The sequence below is a fragment of the Solanum stenotomum genome, chromosome 2 (assembly GCF_019186545.1).
Source record: "Solanum stenotomum isolate F172 chromosome 2, ASM1918654v1, whole genome shotgun sequence".
NCBI classification, from domain to species: domain Eukaryota; kingdom Viridiplantae; phylum Streptophyta; class Magnoliopsida; order Solanales; family Solanaceae; genus Solanum; species Solanum stenotomum.
This window is the reverse complement of record NC_064283.1, coordinates 59,670,510-59,688,993: the sequence shown is the minus strand read 5'-3', so window position 1 is coordinate 59,688,993 and position 18,484 is coordinate 59,670,510. Positions and strand designations below refer to the sequence as shown.

The following is an 18,484-nucleotide window of genomic DNA, read 5'->3' as shown; positions in this document are numbered from 1 at the left end:
GAGTTCTAGATGCGATAAGTTAGCATTTGTTGTCCAAGCAAGGATTGCAAAATTGATAGCATCCAAAACATTAATCTTTGTTGAATCAGTTTGTCCCACTTCATTGCCTTCTAATATCCTACGATAAAATTTGTTACGATAATACATCTTGAAAGCTCTTATTATCCCAGCATCACAAGGTTGAATTTTGGATGTCATGTTGGGTGGCAAGAAAAACAATTCAACATTTTGTAATCCTTCAGTATTTCTATTATGGGCTCGACAATTATCTCTATTAATTGTCAAGAAATTCAAGAATTCAATTCATTGTAAAATAATACATAATGTTCATTGTTTCTTAATAATCAATTATTATTCATTGTATTTTTATTAAAAACATTTGATGTATGATGGTGAGAAAAAAAAAACTATATAAGCAACATAGGAAATTTCTTTAAACCATATCCAAAAATGGCTTCAATATTTAATATTTTATGTTGGATAATTATTTAATATTTTTGTGAAATCAATAAATATGATACATAAATTAGTAAGATACAATGATTTTAATGTATTCGTTGTACTTAATGTATAATATTTTTGAAAAAATGTAAAATCAATAAATATGATACATAAATTAGCAAGATACAATAATTTTGATATAATCAAAATTAACCTTCATTAAATCTCAAACCATTTTTTAAATTAATAAATATTAATTTATCTATTAAATAATATCTCTATAAAATAATAAAATTTTACGGTCCCATCTATATTAATTTATAGAGGTTTTACTGTACTCCAACTTTGGCCGAAACTGCTGTTACGATACCAAACTTTATGGAGGACCTTTTACCCCCTACACTATTTAATAGTGTATTTTAAAGGATATATGTGCCCACATGGACACATTACTATTTATAATTATGCAATATTTATGATGTTCATGTGGACACATATGTACCTTTAAAATACACTATTAAATAGTGCAGGGGGATAAAAGGTAATTTCCAAAGTTCAGTATCGTAACATCAATTTCGGTCAAAGTTCAGATATATTTCAGACCTTTTTCCCAAAGATTAATGATAAATTACCAATTAATTTCGTAGCTAAAAGATACATAACAAAATGAAAATGATTTACAGGAGCATCTTTTATGTTTAGTATAAGGACAACATTAAAGATCCTTTTTTATAGAATTAGGTGGGACCTTAATCTACGTAGGATGACTAGAAATTTAGGTTTGTAACCTAACAAACCTAATCTTGTTTTGGTTTGTCAAAAATAAACTAAAAGCAAATTCTTATTTAATTCTACTTTTTTATATCTATAAATAAAAGAAACATAATAATTCGGAGTATATAAAAACACATATCATAACGAAAATTAAATGACCAAAGTTAGTCGTCTTTTGTAGCTAAAAAACGTTTTTCCCTTGATATGAATTTTTTTTATATGACTCGAATTAATCGGACCTCAATATCAAACTGGAAGCAGAAAAAAACTACAACATAAAAGATATAAGGTTCTATTCTCACCATACATCTAAAAAGTTCAAGCATATGATTCTATCCCACTTTTTCCTAACTTTATTGGCCTCATACAACCCTATCCCCCCCCCTCCCCCACCCTCGGGATGTCTCATTATATCATCGAGGGATATGATGAAATGGTTGAAATTTTACTACTCTAAACATAAGATTACCCATTTGAATTTCAAGAATGGAGTCTTTCCCAATACCGAGCACTCTTACTTTTTTGTGAGACTAGCATTGTATATGAATTGTGAATATCGAACGATTAAACTGAAATGGAAAAGAAAAAAAACTTTATAAAAAAATATATAGCATTAATAAAAGAGTAAATTACAGAAATTCCACTAGTTTAGGAGTTGATCACTTGGATACACGTTAGTTTGTAATATTACGAATCTTATCAAATTTTGATGCGTTCAGATACGTCCACATACATGTATCTCGGGATATATGTGGTGTAATTTGTTCTAAATACATTGTATTCAAGTGGATTTGCTTGTATTTGGGATACATGTGGTATAATTGGTTCTAAATACATTGTATCCGAGTGGAATTGCTTGTATCTGGGATACATAGACAAATCTCTCTAGCCTCATTTTCATCTCACTCACCACTTTCCTATGTATCCAGTACCTTAGATACATCCAAATATATGTGAATCACACCATATACATACATATACATGTATCTAGCGTGCATTTAGTGTTATTTGCATGTATCTGGGATACATAGACAAATCTTGTTCGCCTCCCTTCTTTTTTCGCTCTCCTCTCTCCCTATTTCAGTGTATCTAATAGCAAAAAATATGTATTTAGGCGTATCTAATTTGAACTCTAATATGAAATTACTAATTAATGATATAAAATGTAATTTTTTCAAGCCATAAGAAAAATTAATAAATATGATAGAAATATGTAGAAATATTTATATAATTAGATAGTTTCTCATAAAACAAAAGTCCTATAAAGTTGGCCCAATGTTTATTTTTGTCCCCTTGAGAAAGCCCAAGATTTATTTGACATGACCCTTAGAATGAAAATGAATCACAATTGACTTGCCAAAGTCTTTCTTCATCTGCAATTTGTACAAAATCAGAAACTACATGTGAAAACTGAAAATGTCATACTTCTATTATAAAAAAAATATGATACGAAATAATTGAGTTAGCCACTTGTTTTCAATTGAAATGGTCCAAAAAAATCCAAATTTATTTACGTCCACAAATTGACTACACCCTCCGTTTCATCTTTATCTTTCACCATTCGGTTTTCAAACTTAAGTGAACTTTAATCAGCATTTAAAAACGTATTTTTGATCGGCTTGGGTTGAGATGAGAAGCAATTCATTGTATTTTTGGTTTCAATTTTTAGTTTTTAAATTTTAAATCTAAAATATTGATTTGATGTCAAATTAATTTATATAAAGGGAAAAGCATACGTATCTTATGCCAAATTTTCAAGTGCAATTCTTTGTGTATGAAACCTTCTTACCAAAAAATGGGGGCTATGTCTATCTTTATCTTCTAGAGATAAATAGGGGTGGATCTAAAAGTCCAACTAAGGGTTCATTTAAATTTAGTATGTTTAATTCAAATTTTGTGTGTATAAAAAAAATTTATTAAATATTTTATTATGAACTTAGTTATTATTGTATTACTATTAACTTAACAAAGCTTTTAAAAATTCATAAACTTTAAATTTTGGATCCTCTTTCAGACAAGAATCTATTTATCAGTTTTATTTCTTAAGATATTTCTTTGGGGCCAACTTATCAACGATAACATCGTTATAAAATATATCTAATTTTTGGAAGAAAAAATAATCTATAGATTTTATTTGTCGAAATTAGCGAATTTCAAATCGCTCCACCTCCTTTAGATTGTCGAGCTTGAAATTTAAAACTATCAAAGTCTAACTTCAATGTCTGAAGATTGAACTATCAAAATCAAACTCCAAGACCTTTGGGTCTAAATTTAGGTTATGATTGTTCAAGCTTCAGATTCCAAAGTTTGAGGTTTGAGACTTCCAATTCGAGGTTTGAATTTTCACATCTGAGGTCTGCCGTTTGATTTTGAAGCGTTAAATCTTAAATACTTCATAAATTTAGACTTAGTTTCTAGAAATATGAACCACATTCCTTCTTGCATTAATAGTTTACTTTGATATTGTAAAATATTTTTACTATATTAATGTAATAATAAATAACAAGTTTTAAAATTATCCATAGGCTATGGTCAAAATAGAAATATTAATCTCATAGGTTACCAATTTAAGCATTGAAAGAGCCAAGACTTTTTCAGATTTGGAGTTCAGACTTTTTAAAGGGTGACAATTTGTAGTTCTTTAATTCATTCACATTGAAATTAATGAAAGTTGAAGCTCTAGCAATCTCCAAATTAATTTCACATTTATTAGTCTTCATATTTAACTATAAATGAATTAAAATTGTATCTGAAAAAGATTGATGATAATTTTTTAAAATAATAATTGACAATTTGCCCCACTATTAAAGATGTTCCAAAAATATATGTGATCAAGTCAATACCTTTACAAACAAATGAATCTAATCGCTTAAAAATAGATTGCTTTTTTTTTAAAGTCTTTGATTTTACTTTTCACAAATAATTATTAAAAAATTGGGACCTATCTCCTAATGAAAAAGATAGGTTCTTTATTAAATGGCATCACCTCAATGGGTTCAAAGAATCTATTCATGGAAGTCTTCCAAATAATATAAACACCTTCCCAAAAGACTTCACAACTATCATTGTTGAAACTCATCAAGTTAAGACAGCATTAATTAAGAAAATTAAGGTGTTAATGTCTTTCTAGCATCATAAAACTTGATTAAGTGCTTTATTATTGTAATTATATCTTTATTACTTTTTTCGTTATGTAAAAAAAATTAAAAAATTATCATTAGAAGTGTGTTTGATTGATGAGTGAAAAAAAATGTCAAAAATATTTATGTAAAAGATCAATGATAATATTAGCAAATGGTAGGGTGTTTAAGGGAAATTTTTTGAATACCGAAGGCTTTCAATGAACTATTGAAGTTATCAAGATAGTATCAAATATTGATGGTGCTGAAGGCTATCGATTTTTGGTGGAGTCGGAGCCAAGCCAGGAATAGTCGTTAGTGGATACCCACTACTTTTCACTGATTAGAAAGGCCGGGAACCATCACACTTTATCAACTACTAACAAGACTATTGAGATCTTCGACTTAGCTTCCAAAGTTAATCCACCGGATCCTTTCCCAACTTACACAAGAAGAAGAGTTCAACCTAATGCTTTATTGTTGTTCTTGTTAATCCTAATTCAACATTAAAAGTATGCTTCTTCTTCTTTTTTTCCAATAACTAATTATTTTTTCTCTAAATACTGTGTATATATGATTCCATCTATTAATCGATTTTCTTCCTTACGAGTCAAAATCTCAATAAAAATGCTTGCTTTTTTATATAAATATGTGATAATATTATCAAATTTTGTATCAATTTTCAAAATTGCATAGTATTATCAGTCAGTTGTGTGATAACTTGAAATCTTTCTGATATTCACAAACAACTATGCTATGAAAATTAACAATATGTAATGCATTTCCTTATATTTGGCTCTAAAAGGAGCCATGTAAAAATAAAACAAGATTGTCCTACTTTCATATTTTACCCTCGACTTTGATAAATAAAAAATATCAACCAAAATCTTAAATGTATTTTCTTTTTCTAGATAATGATGGTGTTCGAACAGCTAGCTAGACATCATCGGGAATCTGCTACCTTCAACAAACACAAACACAAGTACAAGATAACTCTGCCTAATCTCCGCTCCGATACATGTTCGATGAACTTGTGTTGGTTGTCTAAAAAAAATACACACAGCTATCTAGATTCCACCAAACTCTTCACTTTCCTCAGCAACAGCAAAAAATTTCATGCTCATATGTAAATAATGGGAGGCAATATTTTCACTTATAGAACTCATAACACCTTTATCTCCATAACTACATTTGCATTATGATTTGGGCGATGGCTTTTTTTGTGCAACGTATTTCCCATATTTCTTCAACACGGCATCTTCAGACGAAATATCCCATAGCTACAAGTGATGAGCAAAGACAAAATTCTCAGCCCAAAAACACAGAAACTAGAGCTGCATATATGAATGCTGGTTTATCAAGAATACGAAAGAAAAGAACTTAAAATAGTTGAATAATCATCAGAGATGAATTAGAACCAATAGCTCTTTATGTTGTGTTACCAAGGACCTCGTTCCAAAAAATACGACGTCTGGGGGATTTACCAGGACTACCAAAAGTTTCAAAAGGAACAGAACAGACCTGCAACTTTCCTTTAGAGCCACCAATAGCAAGAAAAAAGGGGCAATCATCTGAGAAGGATACAGTGAAGACGGCTCCCTGATAATAATATAAAACAAAAGAGTCATCATGATAGTTAGTATTCCGTCAATCAAAATGTCTAAGCAACCATCTAAAACCTTATTTTCATAACAGGTTTTGAGGAAATATAAGAGCATCAAACATGTATTTTTAAGAACCACAAAACATTTGAAAATCACATACAGCTTTCGGATTCCTAGATGCGATACAAGAAGGTTGATTGTTGGTCAAATCCCATAATTTAACCTGCAGCACATTTATCAAATTAATAACCAAAATAGCTCTCATCCCACGGAATATATCAAAACTAGGTAATAAGCAGCAGAGACAGATAGAGCGTACCATCTTGTCCGTGGAGCCAGTTGCAAGAAGCTGCCCAACAATACACGAGCAAAGTGAGGAAGGCAAATGTTGAAAAGGAAACATTAATAAGGGTAAAGCCAAAAAAAAAGAAGTTCCTTACATTTGGGACTAGAGGATTGAAGCACAACGAGGACACTGCTTTATCATGAGCATGGATGGTAAAATTTGGCTTTGTCTCCGAAGTCGAAGCAGAACTAGCAGCACGGATATCAAAACTAGTAACGGTACCGTTCTCCAAGCTGACCTGAAAGATTTAAGAAACTCTGATTTGGTTAGCAATTTCTTAATATCCAATATACATCAAGACTGAGATTTCTGACCCGACTTTAAAATGGATTTATTCATCCTTCCCAAAAAACGCTTAGGTGTAATTATAAAGTACAGAAATTTAGTGATTGAGCCAAGGGGAAACATGATTATGCGGCGTTTTGAATTTATCCAGTGTTCTATTTTCATTTAAGTCCATAGAGACTCGGAGGCGGATAAATACTTACAATTTTCTGTATTAAATAAATAATACAATTCAAAAAGTTCAACAAGCAAAAAATGTAAAACTAATATGCACGAGGGAAAAGTAAACAATTGTCAAACTTAATTTCAATAACATTCCACCCCCAACCCATACTCCCATAGTGTATAGTTACCTAACCAACGAACACAATCCCATCCTTCGTTCTCATACTAATGCTAAGAAATCGTTAACAATCTTTCCACTAATGATTACCATATCAGAATCAAAAAATTATATATCATGTAGCATACCAAAGCAAATAAAGCCTTAACATAGATTGAATTAGTAACAAACATGATGCGAGCACTGACCACAAATGAATGCTCCGAATGTGGATCCCAAGCCAAGCTTTCAACATCAGCACCAACTGAAAACTTAAATCCACTGTGAGAGGGTTTCCTCCCATCCTTCTGCAAGACATGTTGAAAGATTAATTAGCATCTTAAAGTAAGAAACTAATCCACAGTCCTAACTTTCAAGAATAAAGGGGGGCAAAAAAGGAAAAAGGAGAAGTGTTTTATCACCAAGCAAACTGTATGATCGAATGACCCGCTCAGAAGAATCTGTGGAGCAAATGGATTCCATGCAACTGCTTGAACCTGTCAAACATAGCAAGACGATGAACATACTTCTTTCAATAATTTGTAAGCAAGTTAGTCTAATGTTCTATAGGTAATTCAACTATCATCAGTCATATTCCAAACTCTAGCAAAGATGAGATATTTCAACTTTATCTAGGTTACTGGGGTTCTGATACAACACATTGAGATGTTTATAGAACTGCTGAATTTCTAAATTCTACCTTGTCAGTATGGTCATTCATAGTGAGATTACAGGCTTCAGTAGTCACATCCCAAACCTTGACAGAATGATCAGCACTAGCACTAGCAAGTATATTCCTGCATAGAATGTTGAATAAGAAGATCTGAAGTTTGACTAAGCCTCAAAGAGAGGCACTGGCAAACATCAAACACTCATCAATCAAATTACCCTACCTATATTCCTTGTTCCAAGAAAGGCCAAGTACTGCATCCTTGTGGCTATCCTTTTTGTATTTGATAGATTTCTGCAAGAAAATTTGCAAAGTAGGTAAATAGAGCATATAAGTAAGTTTTTCTCAGACAATTATCATATACTCAGTAAAGCCCACCATGCAAATGACAAAAACTGGCAAATCGTTCGCCTTCTTTCATTTTCTTAAAGAGTAAGGTCCTAATTTTTATTTTTATTTTTTTTGGGGGGTGCATTAATTCCCACAAAATTGACCATGTCTGCTGCCATGACGGACTAACAAAATAGTGGTTTAGAGTAAGTTTCTCTTCAAACCAAATAATATGACAATTCAATTCCAAATGCAGCAACTACTATAAGTCTCTCTGTCTCTCTTCCTACCTCTACCACGTGTCTATCTGTCACTCAAAAAGAGCATTGCCCAATGCCCACAAGGACAAATGGGGGAGGTACACATAAAAGCTGGTGCTTGTGGTGCTCTTATTAACCAAAAGAAGGTACTGAGATTAGGAACACTGATAGTCACAATATGCCTATCATGTATGGCATGTTGCAGTAAATAGAGTAGAGGCATGAGAGTAAGTTAAACAAGAAAATGTCGGTTGACCCGAAGTCCAAACCTGTTAAGGTAGCTACTTGACTTGTTGGTACAAACCTAAAGCTCCTTGTAGGGTACCACCTCAGGTTGCTCAAATGGCCATAAATTAGAGTCTGTCGGATAACTAATGCAAATAGTTCCTACTCCAGAATAGTAAGCAACAAAGTACAAACCTATTATTGAAGATCTGACATGTGGCACATGTATGAAGTAAGAGGGACAATCGGCACTAGGAGAGACATAAACCAGAGCACACTGACCATTTTCGATTGCCAAGTGTCATAGTCTACTATTTTTTCATTTTTTTATTTGATATTATAAGTTTGATGTAGCCTACTACTTTATTCCAAATAGAAGTCTCCGGAAACTATTTCACAGTGACATGGAGAATGACCAATGAAAATCATTGACGTATTTCCTACCTTTAGGCTTTAACGTCTAGAACAAATTTCAGCTGCACAATTTGACCTAGCATACAAGAGCATTCCAATCGAAAATTGGATCAAAGAATAGAAAGGTCAAATTGCTTAAATTACCTTTTTCCCCTTTCTTTTTATATCAGCAATGCCACCTAAAATAACAGATGGTTGCACCTCATCTATCTATAGAGAAAGAAGACAGTGAGATACGATCAGTAGTGACTTAGGAGTTCATAAACATCAGTGTAGAGTCACTTACTATGTCAATGTCCCAAATTTCAATTGCTGGTTCCATTGAACCCACAGCTATGAAGTTACCTATCAACGTATAATTCATTTATTAACATGAGTAAATGAAAAGTTGCTTTCAAAGGTAGCATATGTTAGAAACCAGTAGGAGAAAATACTTCAGCAGCATAAAGCTCAACTTCAAGCAGAACCATACCTCTCTCCCCGCCTTTAATAGGGCAATCAAGCCATGCTGTGCAGAGAGGAAATGCAGGTATAATAAGAGCATGGTGAACATACATGTTTGTTTCACCATCTGATAGATCTTCCAAAATCATTATCTGTTGGCACGGATCAGAGTCACAAATCAAAGGGCGGTCAAAATGAAACTAACTGGACCATACAGATGGAAGTATTATCAAGCCGTTGAGTCGTGAAGAAAGTTCTACTTGCCTCGAGATGACTGACATCATCCTCATTGCTTGCACAAACTATAACAGAATCATCAGGTCTTATTATCATGTCATCATCTTCTTCAGAGTCATTGTCCTGAAAAAATAATTTTCTGAGTTAGTAATACTTGAACGGATAAAACATGATGAAATTACAAATTGATCATAGTACAACCTTATCCTTGAGATATGGGTCCATGTCATTACTTGCGTAGTACAAGTCTTTGAGTCCTGAACCAAAAAGCTCAATTCCTGACGATGTCAAACACATGCAAAAAGAGAGAAAAGTTAGGAACAGTTTTCCAAATAAAAATGGATAAAGCTAGGCTTGGGAAAAATTAATATGAAAAATATTTATCTTATCAAAAAGAGTTGAATATGAAAAATACCGCCAGTACATAAGATACAAAGAAAAACTATGTTCAACCCAAATCAACATATGAGTCAATGCACTAAATTTACCCTCCTCCTCTTCATCATAGTTGTCCATGTCCAATTCCTTCAAACCATCTATTATGTCATCGGTTCCTGCAGAAGAAACTTGCGTAGCCTTTCCAAGTGCATCAGCAGCAGCTAATGCAATAGCAACTTCATCATCCTCATTTTCCTTGGATTCATCAACATTCATATCTTCTTCAGCTTCCTCATCATCACTATCTTCACTGGAAGGGGAATAAAGAAACAGACTTTCAAGAGTAGGGCAAAGTAAAGATTACACAGAACGTAAGTATCAAGTTTAATTCCAAGAAATATAGGTTTTTAATCAGTCAATGTTAATTACTTTTACACCTCGTTTGGATGGTTGTCTGTATTGTAATGTTAGTTTAAATACAATGTTTGTTCAGATTGTTACTTAAATTTTATTAAATAGTATCATTAAATCTATCGTTAGGTAACGCCGAAAAGTACCATTTCATGTAATGACCGATTTGGTGTGATTAAGTAGTTAGCCTAATTTTTTCTTATCATTTTATGACTACTTATTATTTAATAATCTTATTTTATCATTTACCATACTATATGTTGTTTTATTAGTTGTTTCCGTTATTTCTATTACTTCTTTTTCTAGACTATTTGTATCTTGAGTCGAAGGTCTATCGGAAACAACCATTCTACCTCTGAGCTAAAGGTCAAGTTTGCATACAAGCTACCCTTTCCAGACCCCCACTTTGCGGAATTACACTGAATATGTTGTAGTTGTTCACTCTATCTTGTATCCTATTTTTCTTGTAGGTTTATCCGATGTGTGACATTATGTAGAAAAGAACAATACAATCTATCCAAACATTGTATTCATTTAAGCAATACAACACAACACATTATAAAACAATATGTAACAACTATCCAAACAGTGTTACACACAGCAAAAAGCTTTTCTATGTGAATTGTATGATATGAGAAAAGCATCAGTGTTGCCGAATCAAACAACATGCAATACACCGCCTGGAAGGCTAATTCATTCTGATAATGCTCACTCAAACTCACTGAAACGGGTTGGTATTTAGCCTAGTTGATTCAGCAGAACTAATTTAATTAGTAATAACGATTATGCATTATTCGGAAACACTCTCTACCTTGACGAGGTAATGATAAGTTCTGCCTACCTTCTGGGCTCCTCAACTTGGGTTCTCGCCACTTTCAGCTATTGAGGAAAAACATAATGAAAAAATTAACACGTACCGTTTATCAAGAAGACCACTCTTCAAAATCTGTTCAATTTCCTCCTTTGAAGGTGGGTCAGCCTCAGCTGGTATAGACTTTGCAACCCCTTTGGGAACCCATGAAATAGCTGCTATCATTCTTAAACTTCTTTATTAACCTACAACCACAAGCAAAAAACTCATTGTTTACATTCCTACTTTATTCAAATAGGGCGAAATGTCGCGGTAACTCAAAACATAATCAATTAATTAAATTTTAAAAGAATTTAAAGAAAAAAAAAGAGTTTTAAAGGAGTCGCCACCTAATTTTAGGAAAACTAGGAAACCAATTTTAATAAAAATATCTATGAAACCATTAGATTCTAGGTAAGGGGTTCAAGTTATTTCGAAGGAAAGGTGTTAGGCATCCTTCGAAATCCACGACTGTGGGTTCCGACTGAATTCATTTTTCAAATTGAGGAGATAAAACAACATGCAAGTAAAACAAACATGCGATATATACAAGTAATAAAACAAAACAATAATATCAAAAACGACATAAGGTTTGTCTAACATCGATAATATACACAAGAGTGAATAAAAAATATAATTCGAACTTCATTCGAATAGCTTCAATTGAAAGCAACTCAGGGTACCTGTAAAGACACTTAGTAAAAGTGTTAGGACTAAATAAATAAAAATAAAAATAAATGAATTAAATAATAACTTCAAAATAAAAACTCGTCTTATTAACATAGAAGGCCTTGGAAATCGACGGTAATTCCTTCATCGGCCAATTTTAACACATAAAAATATACGAACTTAAACTAAATTTCCGTCTTTTAACATTGGAGAGGCCTTGAAAATCGACGGAGAGATTTTTTCATTGGCCCACTTTAATGTATTTTTCAAACACAAAATCGTATGAAACTAAATAAAATAACAAAGTAAAATGGCTTGAAGCACCTAGCAAACAATAATCAAATGGTAACACATAACACTATCCTTTTATTTTCTTTACAAATACAAAATGCATGAAATTTTAATTTAAAACTAAAATCAAGTGTAACAATGGAAAGAGTAAAATCTTTCAAATTAACTCAAAAACTAATGAACAAAAAAGCATCACAGTAAAAACTTTTAACAGAAAAATAGCATAATAATAAAAATAATAACATCATATTCCAACAGGAGATCTCACACATTAATCAATTAATAGAATGACATCAATATTAATAAGATAAACAACAGCCCATGAGAGAAATAAATAAAAAACAAAAAATCAACCATAACTAGAGCCTAAAAAAGAACTCACTGGAATGAATTTTGAACAAAATCAATATCAAATCAGCAAAACAGAACCATAGCAACACTGAACGGAGTAATGGGTTTGGTTGAGTTTTCGGTGGTTGTTGAGAGCTGCGGAAGAGGGTGTTTTCCGGTGGCTATTTCAGGCTGGTTTGGGGGCTGTTTGGTTGCTGGAAAAGTGAAGGAAAGGGGCTGGGTTTGGTAGAGGACTGGTGGGGTTTGAGGTCTGGTTTGCTGGTGGTTTGGCGGCTGGAAAAAAGGTGGTGGGAGAGGAGAGAAACAGGTAGTTTGGGTTGCTATTTTGACATGGGTGGTGGCGGCAGAAAAATTGGGATTTTTTGCACATTTGGTATTCTTCCTCCTAATCTTAAAAAAAATATTCACCGCCCCCAACTCAATAATAAGAAATAGGTTAAATAGAAAATTAAAAATCACTTATAGTACAAGTTAGTTTTATCTAAAAATCATGGGTCAAATTACTAGCTAATAAAATATTTGTGTATGAATCTTATTCATATTCAAATAAATTTTTAGATTGTGTAAAATATCAAAATGAATATTAACAAATAAAATGAATATTAAAAAATGTAATGAACGTAACTAATGACATGTAAAAAATACAATTTAATAGAACTAATGATTTAATCAAAATGAATAAATATTTAAACGTATTTAACCGGTTGTGATAAAAAATAATGTAATTAAAATTAACTGATAAAAATCTTTAATTTTGACAAATAAGGATAGTTATCAATAAACTTATTTAAAATTATAAAAAAAAAATATTTTCAATTATTAAATAAATAAAACTTAAAAGTTATGAATTTCGAAAATGTTAGGCTAAAATTGAGTGTCAACACTCGTTATGAGAAGAAATCAAATCAACATAGAGACAGGATGATTAAACAAATTCACAAAGTAATTACCAAAAATCAAACTTTTCGCTAGAAGATTATTCGTTTGGGTTAATTAGAGATTCAGAAAGAAAAATTTGTGAAGAGTTTGATGTTGCAGAGAAATATGGCGCCTAGGGTTTTAGCAGGAACTTAATGAAGAAGGTGATGCATATATTAGCCACTTTTGGACCCTATTTAAGATATAGCCCTTAATTTATAATAATTTATATATTTAGCCACTCATAAATAACTTTAAAGAGTGTTTTTTTGAAGAAAAAAAAATCCCTTAATTACTCCCTCTATTTCATTTTTACTTAACGTTTAATCAGTAATAAATATTTCATTTGGTTTATCTATTTTAACAAATTAAGAGAGATTTATTACATTTTTTTCATATTACTCCTGTATAAAAAAATACGCATAAAGTAATAATAGTAATAGTCAAATTTAGAATTCTAAAATTCATTAATGAATTTAATTTAATAAACTACATCTCTAATTAAAGTTATCTTTAAAAAATGTCAAATTAACAAAGGTCAATTAATATGACACTGAGCTAGTACAGCACAAACGTGAACCACATTCTTAAGAATATGATATATTTAAATTTAAGTGAAAAATAAAATAAACATTATAATCAGTGACGGACCCATGATTTTCGTGTAGGGGGTTCGAAAAATAAAAGTATAAATGTGTAAATAAGTCTTTCGAATTGGGAACCTTGAATTATTTTGGATTTAAAACCACACTTTTAGCACGTTTCTTAAAGTAAAAAAAAAAAACTAAAAAATACTTGAAAAACAAAACTGAAAATAAAGAAAAAACTAAAAAGGAAAAAGATAAAATGCTTTCACATTTGAACTATTGACATACAGACTAATTTCAAGGGAACTTGCCTACGTCATCAGTTTCTCTTTATTATTGAGGGGTTCAGAATATATATATATATATATATATATCAATTACAAAAAATACAAAAAATACAGAAAATAAAGTAGAAATTAGATTTCTAATTTCTGATACCAAACAATTACAGAAAATACAGGAAATACAGAAAATAAAGCAGAAATTAGTAGAATAGTTAGTTAACAGGAATTAGTAGAACTAATACAGCAGAATAGCAGAAATCAACAGAATAGTAGAATAGCAAAATAGCAGAAATTCAGATTTTTGTAAATCCTACTCAGTACTCCCTCTTACTCGTGTCTGGTTATGTTTATCTCATATATATCCTGTTTTTCCCTCTTTTTTTTTTTTTTTAAGTTACTACCCCGTTCATCTCTTCCTTTTAACTTGTATTCTTAAAAACTTCTTCATTAACCCCACCCCGGAGACGGCCAACAAGACGTCCTAATTTTTGGACTTTTTGAAGGCCTTAGAAATATCCTAGGACTTTACAGGTTAATCCATCGTTGTTATTAAGAAGTTAAAAGTCTAACCATATACTGAGGGTAGTTTTATACTACAAACATATTTACATACTTATCATTAAGCAAATATTATTTCAAACAGACATAATTTACATATATATATATATATATATATATATATATATATTTATTATTATTATTTTTAGGGAAAATACAGGAAACATAAAGACTTACATGACTTAGACGGAGAGAGGTTTCCCTTTCGGGAACCTCGACTGACTCTTACACACTTAAAATCAACTCTTTTACAAACTGGATATTACAAGAGGGATTTTAGGACTTTTTGGATTGAGTAGTTGAGATCGTTTTTTTAAACATTGGGAAGGGGAATATGTTATGTGTTTCTCGCTAGTTTTTTCTTTCTTATTCTTTCTTAAGTGTGGAGGAGTGTCTTTATATAGAGGTTGAGGGGGACTTAGCATAAAGCGTGGAAGAATCCTAATGGCCAAACGTGGCCGACTCACTAAGATAATGGAATAAAAAGTAACGGCCTAAAATTGGCCAACACTTTTACAAGATTAGCTCAAATAATTCATGCCGGGTACACATTTGGGCCCCATCGCACATGCATTATTTTCACTTCACAAAACTTTTGCACAAAATAAGACGCGTACTTATCAGTTTTTTCCTCCTTGGAGAATAGTGATAAAGTAAGCACTCACACGACAAATGTGGGCATACCCACATGGCACACTTTTATTCCTACTTTAAATTATTGTCTTGTTTTGTCTTGTTCTCCTTCTTCTTTCGTTAGTTCTTCAGGTATCAAGGTTGTGAAGAGCTTCGAAATCAAAACTCATTCCTGAATCACCATTTGCATTGGGATTTTGCGCATCTTGATAATATGAATGTTCTCGATCGTCTTCTTCTCCTGAACTGTTGGATCTGGTTATATTATTATTAGTATTTCTTAGACTAGAATTAGGTCTGTTTCGTTCTGTATCTGGTACTAGTCTGTCTCCATTTGGATCTGGATTTGGTGGAGTAATTACATGTTTATCTTGTCCCTGTTGGAAAAACTGTTCTAAAGTCTTTTTTATTATGCTCTCTATTTTATCATTCTTTTTCTTTTTATGGAGCATAGTCTTCTTTGTTGTTGTCTCTACCTGAATAAATGATATGGGTAACCTTCGCCTGGATGAAGAACCTTCACCTTCACTTTTTGGCAAAGTGACAGCCATAAACGGGTTTGATGTGTCTTTACCGGCTACCATTTGAACCGGACTAGCTATATCTTTATTATCCGATACAGTGGATCTTTTTGCATTCGTTGAGGAATGCACACCCTGCTCATCCATTTTTTCGAGAGATGGAAAACTCCTTTCTGAGGTCTGTGTACTGGTATCAATCCTCTGAATGGAGTCTTTACCTTTGAGTGATTTTATCTGCTCCATTAGTTTAGTGTTCTCTTGGAGTAATGCTTCCACCTTTGCATTTAATCTTCTGAAGGCCTCGGTCATTGAAGAACAATGGTCACAAAAGATTATTTTGTCTGTGTCTTTTTGGATATTGTATTGAGGGGTCTTTTGGGGATTTTGTTTGAGGGCTAGAGAGATATAGTAATTTGGACCAAGTATCCCTCTTGCATAATCTAGTGCTTCAGTAAAATCATTAAAACCTTTAAAAAGAGGAGTTTTAACTCCGTTTATAGACTCTACTACTTCTATCCATGTTTGAAAAATACCGTTAGTCTTACTATGTATTACCACATAATATTTAAATTTATTCTCTCTACTTTTGTCTGTAAAATATTGACATAAAGCATTTAATGAAACTATAAAATATTTATTGTCTTTCTTATTATATGCCATCCATAAATTGTTTGCTAAGCATTTCTGAGGTTTGTCTAACACACATTCTGGCAATTGTCTAAAAGATAAATTCGAATTCGAATAACATATTAAATTATGCTTACCGAAGTACATACGATCCATCACCTCTATTGATGGTGTCTGAGGTCTAAACTTCATATTACTTAATACAATATGAGCATATGAGTTTGATGCTGAGGCTACTCCTTTGCCTTTGTCTGTTGAACTAGTCGGTCTCATGCTGAAACAAATATACGGTTAAGTTATTTTAATATTTAGTCTACTTAATTGATCTGCTAAACTGTTATCCTTTCCTTTTATATATTCAAAAATAACATTTGGATAAATGGATATAGTATCCATAAAATTTAGCCATCTTCTCTTGCTACTAGCTTTTTGATTTATTTTTTGATGAAATTTAACTATGACTTCACAGTCAGTTCGTACTAATATCTCATTTTTATTTAAAATATATAACTTAAAACTATTAAGACCATATATTATTGCTAAAACTTCGGCATCTATATTGCTCATATTTCTTTTCTCTTTATATTTTCCACTTTGATAAGCACAAATTTTTTTTCTATCTTGTCGCTGTATTTATTGGGTCTAGCTTTTAACACAGCTCCCCATCTTTGGAAACTACCATCGGTTTCAATTATTAAATAATCAGTTTCTAGTGGTATACTTAATTCTGGAATATTTTTAACTTTTTCTTTAATTTGTTGGACTAATTTAATGTCTTCTATATTGAAATGTTTTTGCCCTTTGCTACCTGTTTTAGAGTATAGTGGTCCTGCTAGTTTTCCTAAATCTTTAATAAAATTCCTAGCATAATTTACTAGTCCTAAAAATTTTTGTAAATCTTTTGTATTGTCTAATTTATCCGGCATATCTAATACTTTTGTTGTTATATGTGGTTGTAATTTAATTTTATCTTCTCCTAATGTTACTCCTAGAAAATTTATATGGTTCTTACATAATTCCATTTTCTTTTTACTTACTATTATTCCATTTTTCACAAATAATCTAAACACTGTCTGTAGATGTCCTAAATGTTGTTTAATATCTTTACTAAATATTAAGATATCATCTACATATACTAAGACAAACCTTTTATAGTCACCAAATATAGTGTCCATTTTTCTTTGAAATATTGGAGGGGCAGTTTTTAGTCCAAATGGCATGGCTAACTATTCAAAATGTCTTTCCTGGCATGTGAATGTTGTCCATTCTATACTTTCTTCATGCATTTTTACCTGCCAATATCCTGACTTACAATCGAATTTACTAAATATTCTTTTTCCTTGGATTCGATTGATTAATTCATTTTTATCAGGTAATTTATATGCAACAGTTCTTGTATTATCATTAAGTCTTTTGTAATTAATTACCATTCTTATTTTACCTCGCACTATCTCACTATGATTTTTAACCATAAATGCTGCTGATCTATGTTTTGATGTAGATCTTCTTATTACTCCTAAATTTAGTAATTCTTTTATTTGTACACTAAAGTCTTCCATGTCTTGATTAGTTGCTTCAATGGCAGCTGTTTTTATTATGTATTCAGGGTTTATGATATTTAATTTACATACTACTTTATTATTTTCCTAGTATTTTAAAGGTTTTTCTCCTATTATTTCCATTTCGTCTAATATTCTTACTATGTTTTCTAAGTCCTTAGGACTTCTAATTGTACCTATCCTGTTGATTCCTGTTTAGAAATTATAGAATTCATTTTCTACTTCTATTAGAGTATAATCTTTTTCTCTTATATCATATTCTTCTTCTTCCTCGTATTGTTCTGTTTGGCCTAAATCTTTACAACACTGGCTTTTATTTTTGCAGTTTTTACAACATATCTGTGAACTATCATTTTCAGAAGTGCTTGGAGATATA

General features: G+C 31.5%; 2 protein-coding genes across 3 annotated transcripts in view; both read right to left on the bottom strand.

The window, feature by feature from the left end:
* LOC125856936 (very-long-chain (3R)-3-hydroxyacyl-CoA dehydratase PASTICCINO 2-like) overlaps positions 1–3,128 on the bottom strand; it is a 124,542-nt gene extending 121,414 nt beyond the window's left edge. The window contains exon 1 of the mRNA XM_049536596.1: positions 3,116–3,128. The gene's annotated coding sequence lies outside the window, so the exon portion shown is untranslated. The remainder of the gene's footprint in view (positions 1–3,115) is intronic.
* Positions 3,129–5,081: 1,953 nt separating this feature from the next.
* On the bottom strand, positions 5,082–13,390 carry LOC125856904 (uncharacterized WD repeat-containing protein C17D11.16-like). Of its 2 annotated transcripts, none has more exons than XM_049536561.1 (17): positions 13,372–13,390; positions 11,178–11,316; positions 9,960–10,159; positions 9,673–9,749; positions 9,499–9,594; positions 9,263–9,386; positions 9,077–9,135; positions 8,935–9,000; positions 7,785–7,855; positions 7,592–7,688; positions 7,314–7,388; positions 7,101–7,199; positions 6,379–6,522; positions 6,258–6,287; positions 6,099–6,161; positions 5,856–5,933; positions 5,082–5,614 (listed from the first exon to the last, which is right to left on the bottom strand). In XM_049536561.1, exons 2-17 carry the CDS (start codon positions 11,294–11,296, stop codon positions 5,531–5,533), a joined length of 1,482 nt encoding a protein of 493 aa, XP_049392518.1. In that variant the 5' UTR covers positions 11,297–11,316; positions 13,372–13,390; the 3' UTR covers positions 5,082–5,530. The 2 variants fall into 2 exon arrangements, with proteins under 2 accessions (XP_049392518.1, XP_049392517.1); XM_049536560.1 differs by lacking the exon at positions 13,372–13,390 and adding an exon at positions 12,453–12,686.
* Positions 13,391–18,484: the final 5,094 nt, after the last annotated feature.

What these genes read in the sequence shown, in the direction of transcription:
- LOC125856904 (XM_049536561.1), bottom strand. Translation starts at nt 11,296, where the DNA reads ATGATAGCAGCTATTTCATGGGTTCCCAAAGGGGTTGCAAAGTCTATA. An exon ending in TATTAAAGGCGGGGAGAGAG is followed by an intron (nt 9,136 to 9,262) that starts GTATGGTTCTGC and finishes ATACGTTGATAG; the next exon opens with GTAACTTCATAGCTGTGGGT. An exon ending in TCAATCCTCTAGTCCCAAAT is followed by an intron (nt 6,288 to 6,378) that starts GTAAGGAACTTC and finishes ATTGTTGGGCAG; the next exon opens with CTTCTTGCAACTGGCTCCAC.